The sequence below is a fragment of the Homarus americanus genome, unplaced genomic scaffold, assembly GCF_018991925.1.
Source record: "Homarus americanus isolate GMGI-L3 unplaced genomic scaffold, GMGI_Hamer_2.0 scaffold42391, whole genome shotgun sequence".
NCBI lineage: Eukaryota > Metazoa > Arthropoda > Malacostraca > Decapoda > Nephropidae > Homarus > Homarus americanus.
Genome location: NW_024744462.1, coordinates 477,501 through 502,697, shown reverse-complemented (window position 1 = coordinate 502,697; position 25,197 = coordinate 477,501). Strand labels below are relative to the sequence as shown.

General features: G+C 38.5%; 1 protein-coding gene across 3 annotated transcripts in view; it reads right to left on the bottom strand.

The window, feature by feature from the left end:
- The window catches only part of LOC121877918 (neurexin-1-like), a 106,406-nt gene that overhangs the window by 12,647 nt on the left and 68,562 nt on the right, over positions 1 to 25,197 (bottom strand). Inside the window, exons 4-21 of one of the 3 annotated variants that reach the window (XM_042383876.1) lie at positions 24,993 to 25,019; positions 23,212 to 23,370; positions 13,176 to 13,328; positions 11,934 to 11,984; positions 9,002 to 9,109; positions 8,364 to 8,556; positions 7,838 to 8,020; positions 7,321 to 7,464; positions 6,754 to 6,971; positions 6,214 to 6,322; positions 5,696 to 5,958; positions 5,159 to 5,330; positions 4,597 to 4,839; positions 4,050 to 4,211; positions 3,775 to 3,894; positions 3,165 to 3,343; positions 2,231 to 2,402; positions 1,003 to 1,062 (exon numbers count right to left, since the gene is read on the bottom strand). In XM_042383876.1, coding sequence (XP_042239810.1) covers positions 1,003 to 1,062; positions 2,231 to 2,402; positions 3,165 to 3,343; positions 3,775 to 3,894; positions 4,050 to 4,211; positions 4,597 to 4,839; positions 5,159 to 5,330; positions 5,696 to 5,958; positions 6,214 to 6,322; positions 6,754 to 6,971; positions 7,321 to 7,464; positions 7,838 to 8,020; positions 8,364 to 8,556; positions 9,002 to 9,109; positions 11,934 to 11,984; positions 13,176 to 13,328; positions 23,212 to 23,370; positions 24,993 to 25,019 — 2,716 coding nt within the window. The remainder of the gene's footprint in view (positions 1 to 1,002; positions 1,063 to 2,230; positions 2,403 to 3,164; positions 3,344 to 3,774; positions 3,895 to 4,049; positions 4,212 to 4,596; positions 4,840 to 5,158; positions 5,331 to 5,695; positions 5,959 to 6,213; positions 6,323 to 6,753; positions 6,972 to 7,320; positions 7,465 to 7,837; positions 8,021 to 8,363; positions 8,557 to 9,001; positions 9,110 to 11,933; positions 11,985 to 13,175; positions 13,329 to 23,211; positions 23,371 to 24,992; positions 25,020 to 25,197) is intronic. The other 2 variants (XM_042383878.1, XM_042383877.1) reach the window with 2 other exon arrangements.

The window sequence follows — 25,197 nt, the reverse complement described above, 5'->3', positions numbered from 1 at the left end:
AAAACTAACAAAAATTGTATGGAAAAACTGAAATAAAAGTGATATAAAAAACTACACACGTTTGAAAAACAAACAAATACTGTATAGCTAATCGTTTAATTTTGATTTTCTTGCAAAATTTCAGTGCAATGAGAGAATCTTAAACTTAAAAAGTATTGGAAAATTAACCAAAAATTAGAAATAACAAATTCTGTACAGAATAAAAACAAGCGTTGAATGAACCGAATTGAAATGTATACCAGTAGTTCCTGAGTTGTGACTATAAGGAAAAGATTCTATATTCAAGTGTAAATGGACATGATAACTTGTGAAAATGTTACTATCAAGTCCACAGTAAGAGTTATGTGAAAGTCAAAGGGTAGAAATGACAGCAGGTAAAGCTAAATTAGTAATAGTTATGAAGTGCAGATGGTTGGAGAAACAAAATGAAGATATTACTAGTAACTACAAGGCAGTTATGAGGGTATATATGTATTGCAAAGGTAGTGTTTTAGCTACAGTAGAGTGTAACAGACAGAAGGCAACTACGGCAGCAGATATATGCCAAAGGTTGCGATGAATATTAGGCAGATATTGTTTGAACATAATCATATATACTGGTGGCTGACGGAGGACATAAAGTGGCTTAACATAAATTAAATAATAGTTCACGCAAAAAAAACTGTGATTGATGTAAGACTGATACCTCATTGTGCATAAGAAAGTATGTGGTGAGACAAAAGTTGTGGTGAGGATCCAGTGTGCAAAGAACATCGTGCATCGGTTGTAGCAGTCTCAGACTAACTAGTTCAATTATTGGGGAAAATGATGCTATTAATAAACAATATATTTCAAGCCTAGTGTTATTAGACTGAACTCCAGTGAAATTTACTTTAATGCCAAGAGATTTACTGCTGAGACTGCCACAATGGAAGACCCATCAGAAGCTACAAAGGTCATATGCTTCAGAAACAAAATTAATGTAAAGTGTGTCTTATTCCGAGCGTAAGGGACGATTCTCACCATGCCAGCTCCTAGATCTGAGGCTCTTCAACACTTTGTGGTCAGAATGCTCAACATTCTCTGTAAGGAAATGAGGTTAAATTTTGCTAATGTCCTTTGGTTGCTGGTTACCAAGATGTGCATCTAGTCTGTGAGAGAGCTGGAGCCACATTGCTTCATGGTGAGTTGGGGTAACTGTCAAAGATTATACAGTACTCTAGAGCAAGGTCCTCTAATCTTAATAATTACAACCCATGAAATCAAGGCCCTGCCAAAACTACTCTAGAATTATTTGCTATAGCAAACTCCTGTGAATTAATAGTGTATTATGCAAGTTAGTAGAATAAGGCAGCAAAATTATCTCTTTAAAGGCATTGAATGTAATATATTGTAATTGTGTAAATGCTTATAGGGTTATTTGCTACAGCATTTTCCCATCTACAGATGGCACATTGGATATTGTCACAAATAAATATATACAGTTTATAAAAGCAAGCTCTGGCAAAGCAGTAGAAACATTAAAATAATGATTTATGCCGAGAAGAATATATAGCAAATTTCTTAAATTTCCATTTCCAACATTGACTAATCAAAGCACAGTGAAAGTACTGGATTAGCAAAATACCTTAAATGCATAAGTCTGAAACATGTCAAAGTGATTTTTTTTTCAATTCATAACAAAAGGTTCGATATTGAATGCTAAGTTATTTTTAATCTCCATTAATAGTTAATCAGTATCCTATGTCCCCTTTAGACTTTATGATATACAACCACATTAGTTCAGAAATATTTCATAAAAAGATCAAACAAAAAGTGATGCTGGTTTCACAGGACTCTGCAAAAAGGTGAGGAAGTTGCTACTGTATTTTCAAATGAACTACACAGGACAAAGTTTTGAGGAGCTTATAATTATGATAAATCTTCAAATGATGTTTTTCTCTGATGACATTTACAATTACAGCCGAAGGGAGAGGTAATCTTTTACAAGCCAAAACTGTACCTCATACTAAATGTTGATACAGTATTTTAATTATACCCGTGAGAATAATTAACAGAAATAACTCCTAAGCATCATTATCATTCTTCTATTCCAGTATAGTACAGTTTCTTAATTATTAACCTGTAATCCACCGTAAATCACTCACAAATAAAACCTTCCAAACTAAAATAATTTTAAATTGTAGGGTATTACTAGTCAACTCTTTATCAGTTTTAAACACCTTTAAACTTAAATAAAGTTTCAACACACCTGAGGGATTCTTTTCACGAACTTCATAATCATCAATCTGGACAGTAGCATTTGGGCCAGAACGGATGAAACGAACCACGTGGTACAATCCATCATTGACTTTCGACATAGCTTCACCAATGGGATGATCCTCCGTGCCCATATTGTACACCACAAATATGTTCCCCTCAACCTGTGAATGGTGAAAAGGCATTTAAAATAGTTTACAGTATTAATACATTACAGTATAGTGTAGATTTTTTTTTCAGTGGTAAAATTTATTTTAGCGTTGCTTGTGTACAAAATATTCATTGGATTTAATTCTCTTGATGAGGTAACACAGGGCATTTCTTTATTTCATTACATCAAAACTGTCTATCATGTTTTGTTTTCAAAAGGATCTAAATGCACTGTATCATAAATCCGAGTCTAAAGTAAAAGGAATGTAAGACAATGAGGAAGTACATGGTACATAATAAATAAGGAAAGTTCAACGCCACATCATAAGTATGTCAGGAATAAGTAGATTATGTATAATATGTTATGTAATATGATGATAAAAAGTTTGAAAATTGTGAGATATTAAAACATCCTTTAATAATAGCGAATCCAATAACTGTAAAACAATTATAGTATCATACTAAAACTGCATAATATATCTCAATAGCTGTTATGCCAAAATTATTACTTAATAAAATATCATGAATATTTTATCCTCTTCGCCACTGATCGGCTTGTTAGCCAGCAATTAATTCTTCAGAAATAAGCTATAAATACTTCAGAAGAATTCCTTAATAGGACAGAGTATTTCCCAATGCTAATAAATTTCATATAAAATTATCCAAATACTCAGACAGATGATGATTCATTTTTTTCTTAATTAAAGTACAGTCTACAAGTATTTAGTATACAGGTACAGTATTTTAAAGGAATCTAAAAAAACTTCTCCACTTACAATTTCCAATTCCATATAGTCATTGGAGTTGGCAGAGTCCAGACGTAGGACCACAGCATCCTCCTGATTGGTCATAAACCCAAGGGCCAATAAGTCTCTTTGAGAGTCCGGCCAGCGACCATCAGGATACTGGAAGGTCAGGAGACCAGTCCCACGACCAAACTCATATGAAGTTGACTCTGAAAATTTTTTACACGACTTTGAAGGCAAAATATGTGAGTGGTTGAAAGAACTAGCAGAATGCTGTAGTGCAAAAAGATCAAAGAAGCAGAGTGCTATAATTATGACAAAATTTCTAAAGGACATCACTACAGGTGCAGCAACTGTTACTAAAAGAAGTGTATGCCTCACTTTTATTGGATGGCAATGAAATGTGACAAACAGCAACTGAATACTGTACCTCCCAACCTAACATGGTGTTGATACCCTGTACCATATAAATGCCCAATACAGTACTGTATACAACTTGCTATCAGTGATATGAATTTACCCATCTATTCTTGTTGTAATGAATAACAAGAACTAAGAGATTGGTTTGAAAATAATAAGATAGTTGGAAAAAAAAGTATGTACGTATATACAAAGCAACTGAACTGCAGCAAGAACTGACCATCAGAACACGTAGGGCCCGTAAAGGAAGTCATGTCACAGTTGCAGGAGTAAGAATTCCACTGCTGAATGCAATTTCCACCATTGGCACAGGCATTTCTATGACACTTAGTACTGGGACCTGAATTGTGAGAAACCATAAAGCAAAAATTTCAATGATGTTACTAAATCACAAATTAAATTATTAAACCTTAATGTTAGAATTTATGTCATTTCACATAAATTAAAAGCTCATTTAACAAATTATGACAGCTTGCAAAACCTGCCAATACTGACCTTCACAGCCAGGGTACACATGATTGGCCATGATAGGAACATCCTTTCCGGCAGGGTCTGGGGCTTCACCATTAAGGTCAAGTGAGGCCATGCAACCTTCAAAGCCAGATCGTGACACAACATGTCGAGGGAGCCTTGTGTACATCTCCGGGGGAACTCCACCTGTAGGTTATCGAAGGGCGATATAAAAACAAAATACTAGCAGACTAATCAGTTAATGATGATCATGGTTTGAATGTATGAAAATAATGACTAAAAGGCAAATGGTGTTCACTGTTGTACTTGAGATATAAATTAATATTGACTAGGTTCAGCTTTATTGTAACACCAACCCAGGGATTTATATAACTACCTGTATCTTATTATGTTTTTCTTTATTTGTGCTACAGATCTCAAACTATGGAATATCTTCTCTTAACAAAAGTATGCTTCAATCAGGAAATTAAATATTATACGATATTATTATTGCCAGTTAAAGTTTATTTCTATAAATGCCTTAAAGGTAGAAAAGCAAGGGTGTTAGCCTCAAGAAAAACAAATTGTATACCTAAGTAGAGGAAACCCTGAAGGTCCAAGTTGTCACTACCACCACCATTAGTGACAGTGGCAATGTTGTCATCAACCATCAGTGTATGTTGGAGTGATGAGGGACGACTTACAGTTACCACGTGCCATTTGTTGTCATTGAGAGCCATCTTGTTGTTGTCCCGTACTCTTACTGGTCGGTCTCCCAGGTTAAAGTTGAGGTGGACATGACCATTGATAAGTTCCAAGGCAATAAAATCATGACCTAAGGAAATTAATCTGATGTCAGTACAGTATGGTAAACTATATGGATATGGATAGCAAATAAAGTACTGTATATGAGAAAGGAGAGGAGTGCCAGAAAATGTTTGAGAAAAGGGGAAAATTTACAGGTACTGTACATGGCAGGTTGGGTGGATGTGGAGGAAGATGTGAAGATATCTGAATAGTAACAGGAGATAATTCTATATCTTATATATTAGCAAAATTCTTAAGTACCGGTAATTTTTATAAATCTCCAAATTGTAAAGTATTAAGTACAGTAAACATTATTTTTATCACCTCAATTTAATAGCATCTCTTACCCTTTCCTCCATTGTACATAAGGAGGCCTGCTGGCTGGAGGGTCTTGAACTGGAAGTAAATGTTGGTAGAAGCATAGGCCTTCAGTTGTGGAAGAGCTACATATGCTGCTGTAGACTTGAAGGTGACTGGGTGGTGGACCACCTGGGTTCCCCTTCCAAACTCAGCTGTCACCTGAAGATATTATTTTTAGAAATTAAACAAATTTATGGTAGTGATGGGAGGCTTTAAACTAGTTTTATATATTTACTTCAAGAAAGATGAAGAATTATTATAAATTGGTAACAATACTAAAAGTCATCAGATTTTACGTAATATCTCTAGATTTCTGCCTTTTATAATTTTTGCCCTCTACCCCTTTGAAATACTGTACAGTACTTTAAATCCTGTAGATACCCAAGAACAGTATGATTAGATGTACAAACACTAAAATTACACAAGAGAGCTTCATCAAAACTTTCATTAGGAGACTAGCTTTTTATTCAGTAAACATATTCATCATCCTTCTTTCGTATGTAAGTCAAATTTTTAAAACTTGCCTTCATCCTGTTCAAATGTCCAGCACGTGCCATTTCAAATATGTAATTTCCATTGATGTAGAAACTCTGTATCTGTCCTATGAAAGGAGGTATGGAACCCTGGTTGGTAGATGCAGAATCAGAAGTCATTGAGGATAATGTAGATGCTGCTGAGGCAGAAGCAGGAGAGGAATGTGGTCTCCAATTGGTAGTGGAATCATTGCTGACCATTCCAATATGAATATCACGGTATTGGAGGATACTATGACGGCCCATTGTGTGATCTATTGGGGGTATGAAAGATAGAATGTGAAATAAACTGTACAAAATATTGGAAAAATATGTTTTGTGCAAAGTGAGGGCTAGAATAATTAAATTTTTGAAGAGATAAAAGTGAGCAGTATGTCTCATGTTGGCTTAAAAGAAAAGAAACATTTGTTGCTTCCTAAGTGAGAACAAGACTAATTATGACATGTATTTTTAAAAGGTGGAGTTCAACATGATTCCCAAAGCCTAAGAAAGGATGAAATATAACTTACCAAGAGTAGGTGTCTCTTTGTCAACCTGCAGTGAGATCTGAGTAGCTCGCCGAGTAAGACGAACAGAGTGCCACTGCTGGTCATTCAGACCATTGCCAGCATGCACCACCTGCAAGACATAACTTACCGTATATGTGATTCTCTTAAAGAGTATTAAACCTCTTCATACAACTCCACAATATCCTTTAAAGATATCTAATGAGAAAATTTTTAGCTATCTTGCTATTGGTACTATGCCGTTATTTTTATAGAGCTGATATTTAGCACTTAACATAATCATCCTTCCCTCTTTAGTACAAAATACTTTGCTCATATCTGAATATCCCCCATTTTTTCTCGAAACAATTATAACTGCTTTTACAGTATGATGACAGTCCAATTCACCAGTAAATTTCCTTTTTTCATTATCTTTCTCTACCTTCACTCTCCAGTCATCCATCACTTCATTCCTCAGTCCAGTACATGATTTCATCCTTATTTATCCTATCCCTATTCTTTCAGTTCCTTCCTTCCAAGCATTTGCATTATCCCCTTCCTTACCTTGTCTCTGTCTCCAAGTTTGACTGTGAGTCTAAGTTTTCCAGCCTGAAGAGCAAGCTCAAGCTTGTCTGAGGACTGAATGGAGGTTGTACCGAAGAGGAGCCCTACGGGTCGATCAGTGCGGAACCTGAAGGTAATATCTTCTGCCTGGGTGTTGGATTCTTGGTCAGAAAACATTCGCACATACTGTGTACCATCAAAGCTGAGAGTTGCTGCATCTGTGGGGACATAATGAAAAATAATATACTGTAAAGTGTTCATAAAATTATGTTGGTATCAAAACCTCCTTTCAATGAGTCATTTCTTTATCAATTCCTATGGGTGAACTCTTCCCTTTTAATTATTCATTCATATGATGTCTTCTCTTTAAGGAGATTCATAAAATACCTTCTACTCAGCCTGTTTTTGCAGACACACAAGAACATTACTGTAATTAAATATTATTGTTCAAGTTCTCAAAAATGGATTTATTGTATATGAAAAAAAGAAGACACATCAATATGTTAGGCCTTATCAAATCCTTTTTCCACCTTTAAGTTGTGGAGTGGCTTTCAACCAGGCACTTACCCTTGCCACAGGTGGGACCAACAAAGGCTGTGTGGGAACAGTCACAGATGAAACGGCCCCAACCTTCAGTGCAGGTACCCCCATGCATACAGGGTGATGATGAGCATGACCCTCCATCACTATGGCAGAAACTGACAATAGAACCTGTGGGTGGCAAGCCATGATAATTTGCATGAGTGAGCTTGACTTCATCTTTTGCTGGTTTATCATGAATATATTAGTTAATCTAACTAACATACTATTATACTGATAAAGCTAAAGTACAGGTAACTATAAAATGGAAGGTCAATTAATAAAAAACCTATGTGCAGGTTTTATCATCAAATTTTTTATTATATTTTCCTACTTTATATACTTCTCAATCTTTCAATACACTGTACTAGAAAACAATCCATAGTTTCACTGCTCAATTAAATAATTTTGCGATTAATGAAATAGCCACTCTAGCTGACAACGGAGAAGTAAACAATAATTTCTTAAAAATATTCACATGCTTGAATGATTCACCAACACGTACCTGAATCTTGTTTCTTGGCATATGATGCAAGGTCTGCTGGGAGTCCATTGATGACCAAATCTCTAAGGCAGCCCACATAGCCTAAGCCTAGCCTTCCAGTCCAGAGTTCAGGTGGCACAACCACGCCTTTGCTCACACCACCAACATACAGGGCACCATCGAGATCCAAGCGATGAGATTCTCCTAAAGGTGCAAGTAGTGGAGATAATGACCATACTTACTGTGAGTAATAAGGGAAATACTGTACATAATGCAAATTTTGTTTTCTCCTTTTGCTAAACATGATAATTCTAAAGTTATTTAATTTTCCCCATTCCTATTATCTCTCCTTCATGTGACTTCTCCACAGTAGAGTGAAGTTCACTGGGGACTAAAAGTAGCTAATAAAATTAAATGCCTCCTCAATTTTCAGTACAGTACAGAAGTCAATATAATTTTTCCCTCTCCTATGTCTTTCTTCTTTACAATATTAAAGATCATATTATAGGGTAAGCCAAATGTTTTGTCTTATTCTCTCCTTCCTCACCTGGTGTAGTGAAGTCATTAGCACCTTCATCAACTGTGATTCTGCCAGCCTGGGCATCTCGGTTCAATGTAACCTCATGCCACCAGCCATCGTCTACCCTTCGGTTTGTGGCCTTGACCCGGCGTGATCCTGAACCAAGGTTCAAGTGCAGGTACAGGTGACCCTCCAGCAACTCCAAGGCAAAGAAGTCACCCTTGAGAAAAGAAAACAAAAGAAGAGTTAGTTGGCTTTAAGTTAAAGACAATCCCCCAGAACTCCTTTGGCTTTTGAATTATACTGTACAGTACTTGTAGTAGTCACTTATCCATGAATGAGGTGCTAGTTTAATAAGCAACAGAGAAAAATTAATGTTCACATCGTTAATATGACAATTAAATGCCAATACAGTACTGTACTGTACAGAGCTGCAAAACTAATGATTACTTCAATGCCTTTATGAAGCTGGGGGAAACGCAGTATTCTAACCCTTTATACAAGAGTTAGAAATTAAGTCTTGAATATTAACTAACTACAAATCAGGAAAGAAATACATGATGGCCGAGAATTTGTAGAGAAATATTATTGTGATGGCTCGAGAAAAAGTAGATGCATCACACAGGCTTCAATTGTAGTAAGTGGATAAACAAACTAAAACTGACCTGGGCAGCCACAAAGCCTGAGCTGAACATGATCAGACCATTGTGCTCGGTAGTGCGCATCTTGAAGCTGACTGAACCTTGGCGTGCAGCTTCCCATGAAGGCAGCACCTGTAGGCAAGGTACACATGAGACACAGCAAATATTAAGGAAAGATTAAGTGGGAAATTATATGTCAATGGGTCAATGGGATATTACAAGTTAGTGGGAAAGGTAATGGGACTGTGAGGAGACATTAGGAACTGGGAAGTAGTGGAGGAGGTAAAGGGGCTATGTCAACGTGTTAGGTTACTTAATGCTGTAGGTGGAAGATTAGAAATATAGTTTAAATACTGTACAGATAAGTGTACTGTATACTGTAGTATTGACAGAATAGGTCAACTACTTGGGAATGTGGATAAGGAAATTTATCTTGGAATAAAGAAGGGAACAGCTGACATACAGTATACTGTATGGACAAGAATGTGGAGGAGGGGAAAATAATTGGGTAAATTCAGGAACTTATTAGGTTAAGAAATCTGGTACAAAGTACAATATTCAAATAAGAAATCATGTAAAAAGTACAATATCAGAGCAAGAAATTTGTTTAGAGGTACAGTACTGTACAATTAGGGTAAGAATAAGATAACAGGTATCATTTTAAATTAGAAAATTGGGAAAAAGAATAAGACTTTTCAGCTTTGAGATTAGGCCCCAAATAATTAAATTAATATTAGTTAAATACGGTTCACACTGAGAGCATTTGGTTTTAAAAAATAAGCTCATGTGAAATATAACTCCACTGTACTGTATATTCTTTATTATTTATTTTTATTTTTATATAGAAAATTAATCCATATCTTCTCAATATTGTACTTATCAGATAGAAAGTTTAGGCCCTATTAGTGATTTTAATCTACGTATGCCACTGAGATAAAGGGGCCAAGTAAACATCTTCCTTTCCTAGTGGCACCCTGAGTTAGTAGTGCATTAGTGAACACACTCACACCAACATCACTTGACACCCATGAAGGGAGGCAACACAAATACACAGTGAGTACACCAAAGGCCCGTGCGGAAGGAGAGGGTTAGTTTAGAGTTAGTGCTCATAAGGGAAGAGACCTGGTGCTGTAGAGAGGTGGGGTGTTAGTGCTAAGACAGTTGTAACAAGTGCGAAAGGAAGGGGAATAGTGCGGTGCTGTGCGACATGAAAACAAAGACAGCTGCCGTGATGGTGCTGGTGCTGTTACAAATGCTGTGCTAAAATGAGCGAGACCAGAGAGAGAAAACAGAGTAATAAATAGTCAAAAAGGGGTGATATTGGAAGAAGTCATTTAGTCTTCAGAATTAATTAAAAAGTTATCAAGTATGGATCTTAGTTTGGGATTTTCTCTTTGAGGGAAAGAGACAGATGAAAGAACACATTCCCAGCAAAGGATGTGATCTCAGGTCTAGAGGGGTATACAGTTTAAACAACAATAAAGTATAACTGGATGTGAAATGGTGACTCCAGGAGAGTAGGAAACTATAACCAGCATTAAAACTTGAGGATAAAATGTAGGAATAGAGTTGGAAAACTTTTTAAGGGAGTTGAGGTAAAAACACCTGCCAGAAGACTGATGTAGATAAAATATCTGAAGGATTTGTGGTTGTAGTAAGGGGATAAAAATTGGCAGGAATGGTTGTTGTAATAAAAGGGAAAATACTCTTCAGGTTTCATTGTGAAAGTGAAAGGGTTAAACATCTGCTGAAGATTTAGTGTCTGCAGTGGGGGGGGGGGATAAAACATATGCTGGAAGACTGGTTGGTTTGTGGTGGAGGGGAAGGTGTTGAGGGTTGCTGTATTGCACTGAGGACCTAACATTATAGCCTGTCATGTGAGACTCTTATTGATATATACTGTATATACATAATCCACCACTTGTAAATGAGGTTGTGGTAGCAGTTAGGGGAAGAACCTGGAAAGAGCTTCATTAGTTGACGTAGGGATTTTAATGGAGAAGCAACAGATGTGGCCTACTACAGGAAGGCAAACTCTGAAACAAAGACGCAGGGTTAGGACTGGGGAGAGACCATCAAGTAAGAGTGAGCAAGAGAGAAAGAAAGATGGACAGTAAGTGCTGGATATACAGAAGTGCTTTCGGTGATGGTGACAGTCCATAACAACGGTGAGTCAGAAGCCGTGAGATGGTCGAGGTTCACCACAGGCCCTGGCCATGAGGAAAAGTTAGAGAAAAATAAAATGAAAACATATCAGAAATACATAGAACATGAGTAAATAAGCAAGCAGATGATGACAACTAATCTGGCGAGTGCTAGAAGATAGTAGGCTCGGTTGATACACAGGACACTCATGAGGTGTGTTGCATAACCTCTTCCAAATTTACTTCAGAATATATATACAGTACAGGGGTACTGTATTTTCAATCTTTGGTTTCCTTAATTTTGTGTAAAAAATAGGTTTACTGTAATCTGTCATGTTCTTTGCTAAAGGGGATGAGTTGCGAGTTAAAACATACCATTCAGGATAAGGTCTTGCTGTAAGACATCACAATGCAAGGTAACTGCTACATTATTTTGGCCCTATGCGGCTGTAATACTTATAGGTTTTTCAAGAAGACCAAACCAAACATACCTAACCTAAAAGAGCTCCTATAATAAATTGGTTAGTTCAGGATTAGTACTTTCTCACATGATGTCATAATTAGTTCCTATCCTAATGGTTTGTTTTGTTCCCTCCTTGAGTGTCCCACATGTCTATACGAGCACAGTGCAAGACATGCAACAAGCTGGTGATAGTGATGGTGCACATGGTTACAGCCAGCTGGTGATAGTGAATGTGAATGTGGTGTAGCAACAGTTGTCAGTGGTGATGATGAGGGCCAGCTGGTGCAAGTGGTGGTGCAATTGGTAATATAGATGGTGCAGCAGCAGGTGGCGTCTCTTGGAACCTTACCAGCGCGGTGTCGGGTCGCGTGAACTTAACCACGCCATTCTCCGGCCCGTCCTGTGTGAGGGTCAGGCTCAGTTCAACTTCATCATCCAAGACAACTTTTGTAAAACTCTCTACTCTAATTGCAACTAATGTTTACAAAGAGAAGTCAGGTGAGTGAGATATATAATAAACACAAGACATAAAGCTGTGTACTCTAATTGCAACTAATGTTTACAAGAAAGAGTCAACAAGTATGGTGTAAAATACAATTAAAACATAATAAAGCTGTGTACTTCCAACAACATAATAACAAAATACTGTACTACTGATTTTGAGTGTTAAGGCAGACCAGGCAGCGCAGAGGAGAGTTAATACGAGAGTGAGTGAGAGTGGACCAGCCACGGGTGAGTGAGTGAAGGAAAGTGATGGGAGTGAAGCAACACTGCTGCCGGCCTGTCTCACTTCCCCCTTTCTTGCCTAAAGTAACACATCATTTATTGCAAAATTTTCACTTCTTCAGGTTTTGGTCAAATTTCAAACTTTCTTAGTGTACTGTATTAGGTGTTCATATTCTATTATGTGATGCGCTTGTGTATACGTATTTGTTGTACAGGGTATATGAATTTGTACCACACACCACACACACACACACACTATGTTATCAAGCTAAGGAAATAACCGTGAAGTCAGTTTACAGTATAGCCTGACTGACTTGATTATTCAGTTATATTCAGTACAGTACTTCTACAATGAATGATCTCAATTCTTTGGCATAGTATATACCATTATCTACTTAAGAGGTTAATCTTCTCACTCATTCTGTGAGTGTGTATTTACAATATGGAAAGAGAGAGAGAGAATGTGTGGAGGCATACCTAAGGTTTTTATAAGTATAACCTCGACTGAACTTATCCCCCTAACAACCTCATTCTGTCACTCAGAGTTTGTAGGATATTGAAATGCTTTGGCTATTATTACCCACAGAGTTTAATGGTAGTGCTAATTTTTGCAGAGTGCATTGTGTATGTAAATGTCTGTGTGTGTGTGTGTGTGTGTGAAGAATAACCTTGTGTGTACATATACTGCATGACGATGAAGGACTACCCATGTGGACGAAGGCTTGTCCCTAAGAGTAAATGTGGACGAGATTTAACACATTCATATGTGTATGTCTAGAAGATGGGTTTTAGTGAGCAGCCCCTGTATGGAAAGATGGTGGTGGGCGTGGGGCGGGTGAGGGCGGTAGGCGGGTTAAGTACTAACCAAGTAGGATTCCTGGGTGGTGAAGGAGACAGGGTCGCCAGCCTCCACCTCAAGACACATGTAGTCCACCTTGCCCTTGACGTGGAGGAGCGGGCTGCCTTGACGAGCTGTCCTTATAACATCCAACCTCACGCTGTCTGCACGGTACTCTACCTGCAATACAAAAACAACATATTAAGCAAAATAAAAGACACATTATAAACTGCCACAAAACAACATAGTAGGTCATTTATTCACCTGCAACATTAAAATAATTCATTACCTCACATAAACATCAATACATTAACTGCAACACAAATCAGAAACAAATTTACGTTTCTGAATATTATAAAGCCAATTTCTTATGAGGTTAAAGTGATTAATGATGAAACACAACAATAGAATTAAGACACTCGCATTTCCAAGGATGGTAGAGTGAGACTATTAAATCCGACACATGTCTTAGGGAGACTGCTGCTGAGATTCAATTATAATAACAAGTAAACAGAAAAGATGACCTTATGGATAATGAAGCAGGAACACAACAGTTTCCCTCCCAACCTCTTGAGATCTGCACACACACACACATGGGGAGGAAACACGGTGATACCCTCCCATCTGCCCCATTAGTAACTCCATCTATCCCATTAACAATCCCATTCCCAATATCAAACCATTCCATTAGATATTATAACCGTAGTGGTGTCTCATCTCTCACATTCTTCACTTTATTCTGGGTTCATGGGGATTCTGAACCTAACATAATCTTAGTATAGTCCAGCCCATTCCTCCTCTCCTTCCCCAGTCTCCCTATCCTCCCCATCCCTTCTCTCTCTCTCCACCCCCCTCTGCTCCTCCATCTTGACCCAATAGTACGCGTCAGATGTCCAGACCTGATGAAAAATGGGGACAGGTCTCAAGAAAGGCTGGCGTTTTACTGGTGTTATGTGAACGTAACTGCAGATAAGTGAACGTAACTAAGTGGGAATAGTCTTTAGTTCTTTTTTCTTTTATAGGTTTTAAGTCAGTCAGTTTAGTACGTTCTTACATCTTCAATGACGAGGAATATTTTAATTATTACGAAGCCTTGAGAATCCGAGATATCAATCGTTTCTATTCAACACTTCTCTCCCCCCGCAACACACACATATCTGCTTCATCAATGATTGGAAAATATACAATAGCTCTTCCTCTTCCTCTCCCTTCTCCCGCTTCTCTTCCCCTTCCTCCTTTTCTGTCTCTTCCTGATCTTTCTATTTGTCACATCTTTTCGTAATTAGTTCCGCGTGTGTGTGTCATTATACTCACATACTCAGGCCGCTGGACACTCGCCCACCAGCTACCGATTTAGCGAGATGCTTTATCCTAACTTATGATGGATGGGCGCATGGACGGTGGCAGAGAGGGAGTGAGAGAGGGAGGTAAGTGGGAGGTGGACGGGGATGAGGGGGGGAGAGAGAAAAAGAGAGTGAGTGGGCAGTCATAGCTAATGTACAGATAGTGCGGATGTGCGTCAGAATGGTTAAGATGTGTGTGGGGGGGAAATAGAGAGAGTGGGAGAGTTAAAGAAAGAAAGAGAGAGAGAGAGAGAGAGAGTGTAAACGGTACAGAGGGTGATGGTAGTAGGCTACACCCCATCCAACAGCACTATAGAACAGCAGGTGTATCGACAGGGACAGCAGCAGAAGCAGTAATAGGTGGAGTAGCAGTATATTTACAGCTCCAAAAGTAATAATGGCACCAGCGGCAGTGTGGATAAGGAGACAACAGCAATATATTGGTAGTTTACAGAGGAGCAGCAACAGGAGGAGGAGGCGGAGCGGCAGCAGTAGGAGTGGGGTGGAGCCACACCTCGCTGCCTCCACCCAGCCAGTCACCACGCCCAGTTCTCCTTTAAGTCCACACCCCCGCACCCTGCTGACGTCATCACCCAGGTGTAACCAGGGCAAACTCTCCTATTCTGGCTGCCTCTGCTTAATTATCGCATCCCTCTTTCTCTCTTTACTCTCTACACTCTCTCTTACCCCCCTCTCTCTCATCCTGTATCCCTCCCTCCTACTTTGTTGCGGCTAAGAGAAACTGTTTTTGGGGAGGATTTCTTTGTGTTAATTGATCTATTTGTACACGTCTATAAATGAATGTTTTCAAAAGACTTCAGACTTTTGATATGAAGGCTGAGGGGGGTTTCAACTGCGTCTTCAATGGCATTTCGTACAAAGGAAGGACGTCGGGCGACATACGAGTCAATGTACATTCCTAGACGGCTCTTGTGTTCGGTTCCAAGGGGGGGAAATGTTCCAATGGAAACTTTTTTTTTTAATTTGTAAAGAAAAGACATGAAAACTATTTTGTTTACTTGTAGGAAGAGTGAGTTTTAGTGAACTTGAGAGAGAGAGAGAGAGAGAGAGAGAGAGAGAGAGAGAGAGAGAGAGAGAGAGAAAATTGAAAATGAGCAGAAATTTTTACTTTTAGTAGAAATAAAGTTAATCTGTGTAATTCACCTCACTACTTCCCTCCCTTTCATCTCATCCCCTCCCTTCTACCCTTCTATCTCCTTCCCTCCCTTTATCTATCCTCATTTAGGTGGTCTCCTAGTCTTCTCCCTTAAATACTCTCCTTTACACCTTTCCTTTAACTTTGTTTGTCATTTTCTAATTAACTTTCTCTCTAGTCATCTCCCTCTCTCATTTCCTTTATTTTTATCCATCTATTGTCCTCTTATTACTGTCTCCCACTATCCATTTCTCCAATCTCCCTGTGTCTCTCCTTTATCATCCCCTTTTGTTCTCCTACTTTCTGTATCTCTTAGTTTCTCTCCTCTCTTTCTCATGTCCCTTCTATCTCCCTCTACCATTCTCTTCAGTATCCATTTCACATTCTTTCTTACTATCTCCCAGTTTCTATTTCTCTCTCTCTCTCTCTCTCTCCCACTTTGTATCTCTCTCTCCCTTTCTTCTCTGTCAATGTAAATAATAAATTTTTCTTCTACCTCTAACCTCCTGCCATATCTCTGAAGTCATCAAGGTGTAGAGTGAATGTGTTTTTATGGCTTGTTATATACGCAAGAGGACGTCGACTGTCTGTGTGTGTGGGCGTGTGTGTGTGGGCGTGTGTGTGTGGGTGTGTGGGCGTGTGTGTGGGCGTGTGTGTGTGGGCGTGTGGTTGTCGAGTCAGTGTGTATACTGTAGATATTAAAAAAAAACACCTTAAATAAATCATACACAGAATACAATACACACAAACCGGAAAAAAAAATACAATACAAAAATACGATATGTCGAAAAAATAAAAAATTCAGTAACACTATCCAACACCGCCCACCTTCCCCATACATCATCGACCCCAGAGACTGTACAGAGACGAGTTGCTAAAACAACCTGAGAGAGAGAGAGAGAGAGAGAGAGAGAGAGAGAGAGAGAGAGAGAGATTTTAGAATTGTGTGAGATTTTAAGTTTGCGGATTTCTATGTCATTGTTTAGCTTCTGGGAGAGTGGATGGGAGAAGGTATTGCCAGTAAACAGTCTTAGGGAGAAGGAGAGGGAGGAAGCAGCTATGGGAGAGTCTTGATGCTGTTTGAAAAGAGATTGTGGCACTAGTGTGTGTGTGTGTGTGTGTGTGTGTGTTGGAAGCTGCCTCACTACCATACCATCACCACCACCACCACACCCACACACAACCCACGCCAATAATTTTACCTCCCACTACCACCACCGTCAATCTCGAAAAGGTTGAAAACATCATTATACTAATATCGGGTTATTTATCCTAGACACATAAACAACCACCTGTTGTGGCCTTGAGAACAATAATTGGGATGTTATTCGACTCTGGTGTATCAAGACAGTCATGTGTACCTTTACTTCAATAACAGTTTGTGAGGATGAAGATGATAAAAAGATAATATTAACTCTCATAAGACAGTTGTAGGGTGGAGGAACAATTGCAGTGACGTATATAACAGAAAAGGTGACTCCAAGAATCCAAATGGAAGAAAACGAGAAATTTATGAGATAAACTATGATAAATACTGGCAAAAAACTAAAAGTATCACTAACCCCCCGAAACAAAATTCTAAGCTGAAAAATTGGACTTTAATGAGAGATATGACAAATATTTAGTGACAGAAAACCGATCATAATAAAAATGGGTCACACTAACTGAAATTACCAACACGGGAAGTCATAATTAATAAGTCTCCCGTGTTAAGCTCATAAGCCTTGCACTCGTGACTGAAAAAAAAAACAACATATAAATATTTGGTTCCACTGACAGAGTTTGCAGGGCGATTGATTTTTAATAAATAATGCTCTTTAAAGGTGATAATCTGTTCGCCCCAAAAAATATTCCCAGATATCATGTAAGGGATAAGTCACTATTTTGTTGGCTGTCTACTTTAAATATTCCAGTTTACTTCGAACAGGTGTCTTCTGTGTGTGTGTGTGTGTGTATGTGTATGTGTGTGTGTGTATGTGTGTGTGTTCATCTTAAATGCTTCTTCACTCCAGTCAAAACATCTTTTGTATTTTTCATTTATTTTTAGTTTTATTATTATTATTATTATTATTATTATTATTATTATTATTATTATTATTATTATTATTTATATTATTATTATTATTATCATCATCTACTTTGTTAGAAAATATATGTTACTTTCCTACATTTTTCCTTTTTCCTATAGTTGTTTTTCCTTTAATTTTTATTCTTTCATTACTAACGTTTCCTTTCCTCACCATGACGTATAGGTTGAGCTTCAGCCAACCAGCAGCAGCGGGAAGGAGATAAACGCATTGAGGCAAAAATCCCAAACACTTTCACTATTGTTTGTGAATTCCCGCGCGTCGCCAGTCATACAGTTCTAACATTTATTTGAAGTAAAAACAAAACAAAAAAACAAACAATCACACGTTGACCTTTCTTTATTTACCCAGGTACAAACAAGCACAGTTTAATGTTTGTTTGTTTGCTTCACATATGTATTTGCGTAATTCTCACTGACGCAATATACAATGACATTATCACCTTTGTTTGTTGGCAGGGTGTTTCTGTTTGTGGAGATTCTCGCTGGTGCAAAAGTTCCAAGCAGATTGGCGTTTGTTTTGCGGATTTGGGAGGTTAAGCTGAAGGTGGAGGGAGGGAGAAAGGGAGAGAGGGAGGGTGAGTGAACGGCGGGGATGACTCGTTCACGGGTGTTTTGTTGTCCTGTGCCGGTAATATGGGAAAGAGGGGAGGGAGAGAGGAGGAGCACGGTATCGTAGTGATGGTAAGAACACCCGGCATGCGTGGGAGAAACCGTATTAAGATCTTACAGGAGGCGTGGGCGTGGTAAGGGCATCCGGCAGGCGTGGGTCAGCAACACGTCCCGGGAGACATGAATTAAAGAGGAAAATCAACAGCGGTTTCTAGGAGGTTGCATCCGCCTACACCTCTCACCCTCCCTCCCTCCCTCCCTGCATGAAGGAGGAGGTGGCAACAGGCTGATGAAGATAGCAACAGTGGCAGAGTTAAAAACTAGACGATGATGAAGACAGGAACAATAAGAAGAAAGAAAGACAACAAAATGATGAATATAGGAGAAAGAGAGAGAAAAGAAGAAAAGAACAGTAAGATAAGAACAAGATAACGAAGATGGTAACACGAGGAGGAAATATAATCAGCAGAAACGAAAGAAAACAAAAGAGGGAAAATACTAGCAATGAGAAAAAGAATCAGGGAAATAAAGAAAAAATAAAGATAGGTATAAAGAGATGGCAAGAGTAGAAATAAAGAGAAGAAATGGAATGAAACAAGAATATTAATAAACAAGAGAAGAATAACGATAAAAAATAATGACGGAAGAAAAAACGAAATAGAAAGATACGAAGATGAGAAAAAAGAAAACAACTAAGAGAAGATAACGATAAAACAAAGAGGAAAGAGACAAAGATGAGAAAACAAAGTGTTAATAAAATGAGGACGATAACGATGAGGAAGGTGACGAACACGAGAAGAAGCCAAAATTAAGAAGAGATGACGATAACGAGACGGAAGAAGAACAACAAGAATAAGAACAAAAAGGAAGAAGGTATAGGCAGGCATCACGTCTCACATGATAAGCGTCGACAGGAACCATTGTGGTGGTGTGTGAGGGTCGGACACACACACACACACACACACACACACACACACACACACACACACACACGGATCTGGATTTACGTCAACGTTCCCCCGGTCATGGTGTGTTGGCCAGCGTCTACTCCTGCTGACTCCTTAGTGTACAATACTCACTATACCTCTTGATATTTCGGTCTATCAATATTTTTCTATCTCTTGCTATAACTAATGTATTTCTATATCACGTTTTTATCTCTCGCTAACGTAATATATCGTTATTTGTCTCGTTAATATCTCTCTAGAAGTTTATGTTTTTCATTTTACCCCTAATGGATATTCGGTCGTATCTTGGAATTTTATTATTATTCCGTCTGTCTGTTTTATATCTCACGCGTTTATATATTATTACACATGATATACGTAGGCGGATTGCTCTTATATGATTATTATTTACCATTACAAGTATTAACTCTCGTTCTTGACTCTATTTGATGTTCAGTGACTTCATCTGGCCTCTCCATTTCTATTCATGTTCTGTGGAAGTATATTTACTGACCTCTCCCAGTTCAACTTCATGGCTACAACTCCTTCTCTTTGTACGTCTCTGTGTCTGTCTGTCTGTTTGATGTTCTGACTGTTTGTATTTCGGTCTAGTTAACGTGTATGTGTGTGTGTGTGTGTGTGTGTGTGTGTGTGTGTGTGTGTGTGTGTGTGTGTGTAAAGCACTATGATGGCTGGTGGCGTCATCGTTACCATGGTTACCTGACGCAAATCGAGGAGGCGCCCTATGGAAGGATGAATGGGAAGAGGAGAGGAGGAGAAGGAAGAGAGAGAGAAAGGAGGAAATAACTGTTAGCAGAAGTATAGGAAAGTTATCTATAAAGTTTAAGCTGGGATGTAAGAGACAAACCACTATCTATCTATCTATCTATCTATCTATCTATCTATCCTCTTCCAATCCCAAAATAAATGAGGGAGAACAGGTGCCCCAAAGGTAACGAATATATTTTGCATATGATAAAACCTTAACCCATATTTGCTCTCTCTCTTAACCTTCCCTTTAGCCCTCTTGGGAAATAAGGGAAGGAGGGGGAAGGGTGATGAATGACAGGACTGATAAAAATGAAAAAAAGGGGTTGGCTAGAATTTTATACACTTCTTGAAGACATTTGAAACAACGACTGAAGATTTTGGGTATGTATGTATGTATGTATGTATGTATGTATGTATGTATGTATGAATGTATGTATGGATGTATGGTTGTGGTTTAGCTTCTTAGTGAGTAATTACGGAGTCTTAATAATGTGCACATCTGTTACTGGTGGGAAGAATGGTTGGAATGTGATAAATTAAAGGATAGAAACTGTGATTAAACTTGCTTAATAGAGAGAATTTGATAAAAAAGATCATGTGAAAATTAGCTGATGATTAAATACCCTAATATTGCCTGAAGAATTAGGTTAGGTTAGGTTAGGTTAGGTTAATTTAGCGTTTATAACTGTTTAAACATCAAGGGAACTAATTAAGCTAGGGGTGTCTAATCTTCATGTGATACGAATAATATTGAATGAGTGAAATAGTAAAAATTATTCTGAAATACGACGAAAAACGTTACTATTGTATATTTTAATGAAAGACTCCACTAAACTTGAATATATTTCCAACCTGAATCACTTTTACATATAAATTAATGAACTATAAAAAAAAATCTACTTCTAAAATACCCTGAAACATTGCTGGAACGAAAAAAAATCTATGAGTAATTCGAAACTCTCGTAAATGGTCCACTGGGGAGAAGAAAAAAAAGATGGCGTGGGTTTTTTTTTGGGGGTGGGGTGGGGGGGAAGGAGGGGAGGGGAGGGAGGGAGGTGGAGGGGGAGTTTCGCTGTAACATAAAAGCTTTCAGGGTATTACTTGACCGAGGCCTCGACCACAGTATACTCACTTTATTGACCTTTCACCTTGACCTCTTGTTATGACGTGTAAGCCTATTACGTCATGAGCGTAAAGTGGATGGGCCGGGAAAGCGTAGATGAGAGAGAGAGAGAGAGAGAGAGAGAGAGAGAGAGAGAGAGAGAGAGAGAGAGAGACTGTACGTATGTTCTTCATGTTCCTGCTTATCCGTCTGTTTGTCGTATACATCAGGTAAGTCGAGGTGATCTTGTTTCCTTCAGCTGTAAACACGTCGCCTTCCCATCACCGAGGAACAGCGCTCACTGCCGTAATGCTCTGCTCAACTCCCTCCCTATCGCTCTCATCCATATTTCATACTGAGCAAATCGACAATATGTTTCCCAGCGCAGAGGAAAATTACCATATTTTTAGGGGGGGGGGGCTGAATTTAGAGTTAACTTTTAATATTGCATTTAATTTACGTGTCTTATTTTCATATATATTAAAAAAAAAATATTCGTATTGGTGGACTGAATATTGATGGTGTTTGATGTAGAGTGAATAATAATAATAATAATAATAATAATAATAATAATAATAATAATAATAATAATAATAATAATAATAATAATAATAATAATAAATGGTGTGTTAGGTGAATATAGAGTTATGTTATAAGAAAGTAAACAAGAGAAAATTAAAAAAAAAGTAACGAAAGATGGAGAGAGAGAATAAACAAAAAAAGTGAAGAAAATAATAAACAGGTAAGAGGGACATATAACAACTAAAGAAAATGAACATAAGGGAGGCAAGGGCGAGAAAAATGTAGGTCGCCGTCAGTACAAAGAAATATATCCAATATTCCTGGTGAGATACAGCGTAAAACAGTGATCTATTTCAGGCGTGGGATATTTTGTGCCTCGGGAAAAGAGACTAGGGGGGGGGCAGAATATATTATGGATATCTTTCTAGAGATGAACCGGGAGAGAAAACAGATTGGAGAAACGCCCGAGGGAAACAAGATTCAATTTACATGTGTATCTATATAACGAGTCGTCCGTATTGATGCCAGATACGGAATTACGGCAATATATTCAACGTCACTATTTCTCGTTAAAAATTGTATTAAGATTTATAATATGGACTGTTAATAAATCTCTCGAATCTTAAATCCAGGTTTAGTTATCCGAAAAAAAACTAGGAAAAAACTATAAAGTCAAATATTCACAAACCAGACAATTTAATCAATAAGATAACCGAAGACTAACATTCACAAGCGTCAGGCACCAAAAAACCTTCAATTGCCAATGATTTTAAAATTAAATAGTCACATCTACGCTCAAAGTCATCAAGGTAAAAAAAAAAGAAGAGCTAGTAGGCGACTAATTCCAATGACTTCACAATTAACGTCGAGTAAACTAACGTAACATGTGATCAAAGTGGAGAGTGTGTGTGTGTGTGTGTGTGTGTGTGTGTGTGTGTGTGTGTGTGTGTGACGTGGGCAGCGGGTCATCAGAGGGAGACTTCATTCAGAGAGTTCTACACACAATCGGGGGTAGATGGGGAGGAGGTAGAGGAAGGGGAGGGAAGGTAGATGAGAGAGATTACCAGGAATAAGTCTTGAGAGAGGAGGTTCCCAGTACCCGGCCACATACCGGTTGAATAAGAACACGTGTATCGACCCTTTAATTAACATGGGATACCTGTGGACCCATGAGGAATACTGGTTGTGATTCATATTGGCTGACGTGGAGGAATGGGCTCTGTGCCACCCTCCTCCTACGTCCATTCAGGAGGACATCTATGAGTTAATCCCACGCGTTAATCACAGCTCAGGTGATATGGGACAGGTATATCTCTCTTTAATTAATCTGAATATACGTCAAACTCTAAATGTTATGCGGGTATTTTAACTTATCCTCCTCGTACATACACACTAGTAACTCATAAAAAAATATACCTGGGTCATTTACACGTGATCGCATCCCAGGTGAGAGAGGAAAGACAGGTATATTTCTTGTAATTAGCATATATATATACCTGTAAAACTCTGGAAGTCTGTACTCACCTTCCTCATACAGCCGACGAAGTTAGACCTGGTCTCAGCACCGGGGAGAAGGGCTGGCACGTCGGCGCCCCCCAGGTGGAGACGAGAGGAGCTCAGCTGGGAGAAGGGGCCAGCCGTGGTGCCCTTCCTCGTGTGCAGCCCGTCCACCGACACTGACAGCTGGTGGTGGGAGGAGAAGAAGGAGGATATGTTAGTGGACAGAGTCAGCTGGTATAAAGAGAGGGTACACAGGACGGTGGCACAGATGGTGCATGTACGATCCACTCTACACCACGATTTATTTTTCATACGATCAATTAAATGCAGCCTGGCACGCACATATGTGATTACATACTGACCTAAATATAGACGAGCACATTGACACACATTCACAGATAGATCAACCATATAAAAAACTTATTGATACGCAACAATGCAATTAAGGTACACACACACACACACACACACACACACACACACACACACACACACACACACACACACACACACACACACAACGTTCATCCAATAGCCAACTCCTCATCGTTTTGTGCCGTGGAATTGGTGGGTAGTTACCTCTGCCACGTCCAAAGTGAAAACACACACCTGAGTTTAACCTCGGGCGCAGTGATCCAGCCATCAATTATAGAGCACTTCCAAACCAGAGGTAATAAATATACCTTAGGCAGTTTAGGTGACCGCAATCCACACAATAATGGATAGGGATAAAGAGACTGCAGTTGAGATACTTAATTGCTCATGTCTATTGTGTGATTCCATTAGTGTACGAGATTGTTATTACCTAGTTATTTTCTTACCTGGGTTATAATTAGCTGGAATGAGGTGATAGGTGATTATGATATTCTCTGTCTGTATTTCTGTCTCTTAAGAAAAAACAAATGAATTATCTGTGTCTGTTTCTTCTTCTTCCTGTGATTTCTTTAAACTACCACCATCGTCACAATCACTACATATCACCAGTATACTGTAAGTTCATACCATCCTCACTACTACTACTACTACTATTATCACTAACATAACTGCTTTCGTGACTACTATTACTACCACCATTATTATCACTATTAACACCACCACTACTACCACCACCTATACCAATCATTTCTATCACTATTGGCACCACCACTATCACCATCGTCATTCAACCACCACTCCAAAAATCATCAACCACAACCTCGCTATCACTCCACCATAACCACGCCATCACTAATCCACACCCACGCCATTTCAATCCACCACAACCACGCCATTATTCCTCCACGCAAAACAACCTAACCCAACCAACACACAAATCTCCTGGTATCAAAATAGACACATATATATATTTCCTCCACAACAACACGATCAACCTCTACTCAAAATAACATTAGGATAAAACAAAAAACACCTTAAAGAAATATGAAAAAAAAAACACGAGCGGTCTATTCTATGTCGACCATAACCGTATGAAGTTCTAAGACAATTTCCTTCCAGTTTTCTATCTCAAGAGAAATCACCCCAGACTAATGTAATTTTAAGAGACCAAAAGGTAGAATCTTGTTTTTGTCCTCTGTTCGGGGTGGGAGGGAGGGGGTCTAAGGAAGGGTCTTAACTTCCCTCTATAAAGAAAGATATATTTTGGAACTTTTAGGGGATATATCTCCAACAAATACCTCCAACACTCGCTTCTGTTAATCTATATCTCCAAGAAATGCTTCCCACACCTGGGGCTATAAATTCACCAGTCTTTTACGTCACTATAATTAAACACTACACAAACACAGGTAATGGACCATAATACTCACCGAACAGAAACTGGTGTGTCCGTTAATCTGTGGAAATGAGATGAAAAAAGTGACATATTAGTGATGATATATTTACACATTAATATAGGGGGTAAAGAACAACTTGAATCGAAGTCAAAACCAGATTATAATTTTTATCCTGAATATAACTCACAATATTCTGAATTCTGTAGCTTACAAAATGTTATGTATTATGTGATTTTAA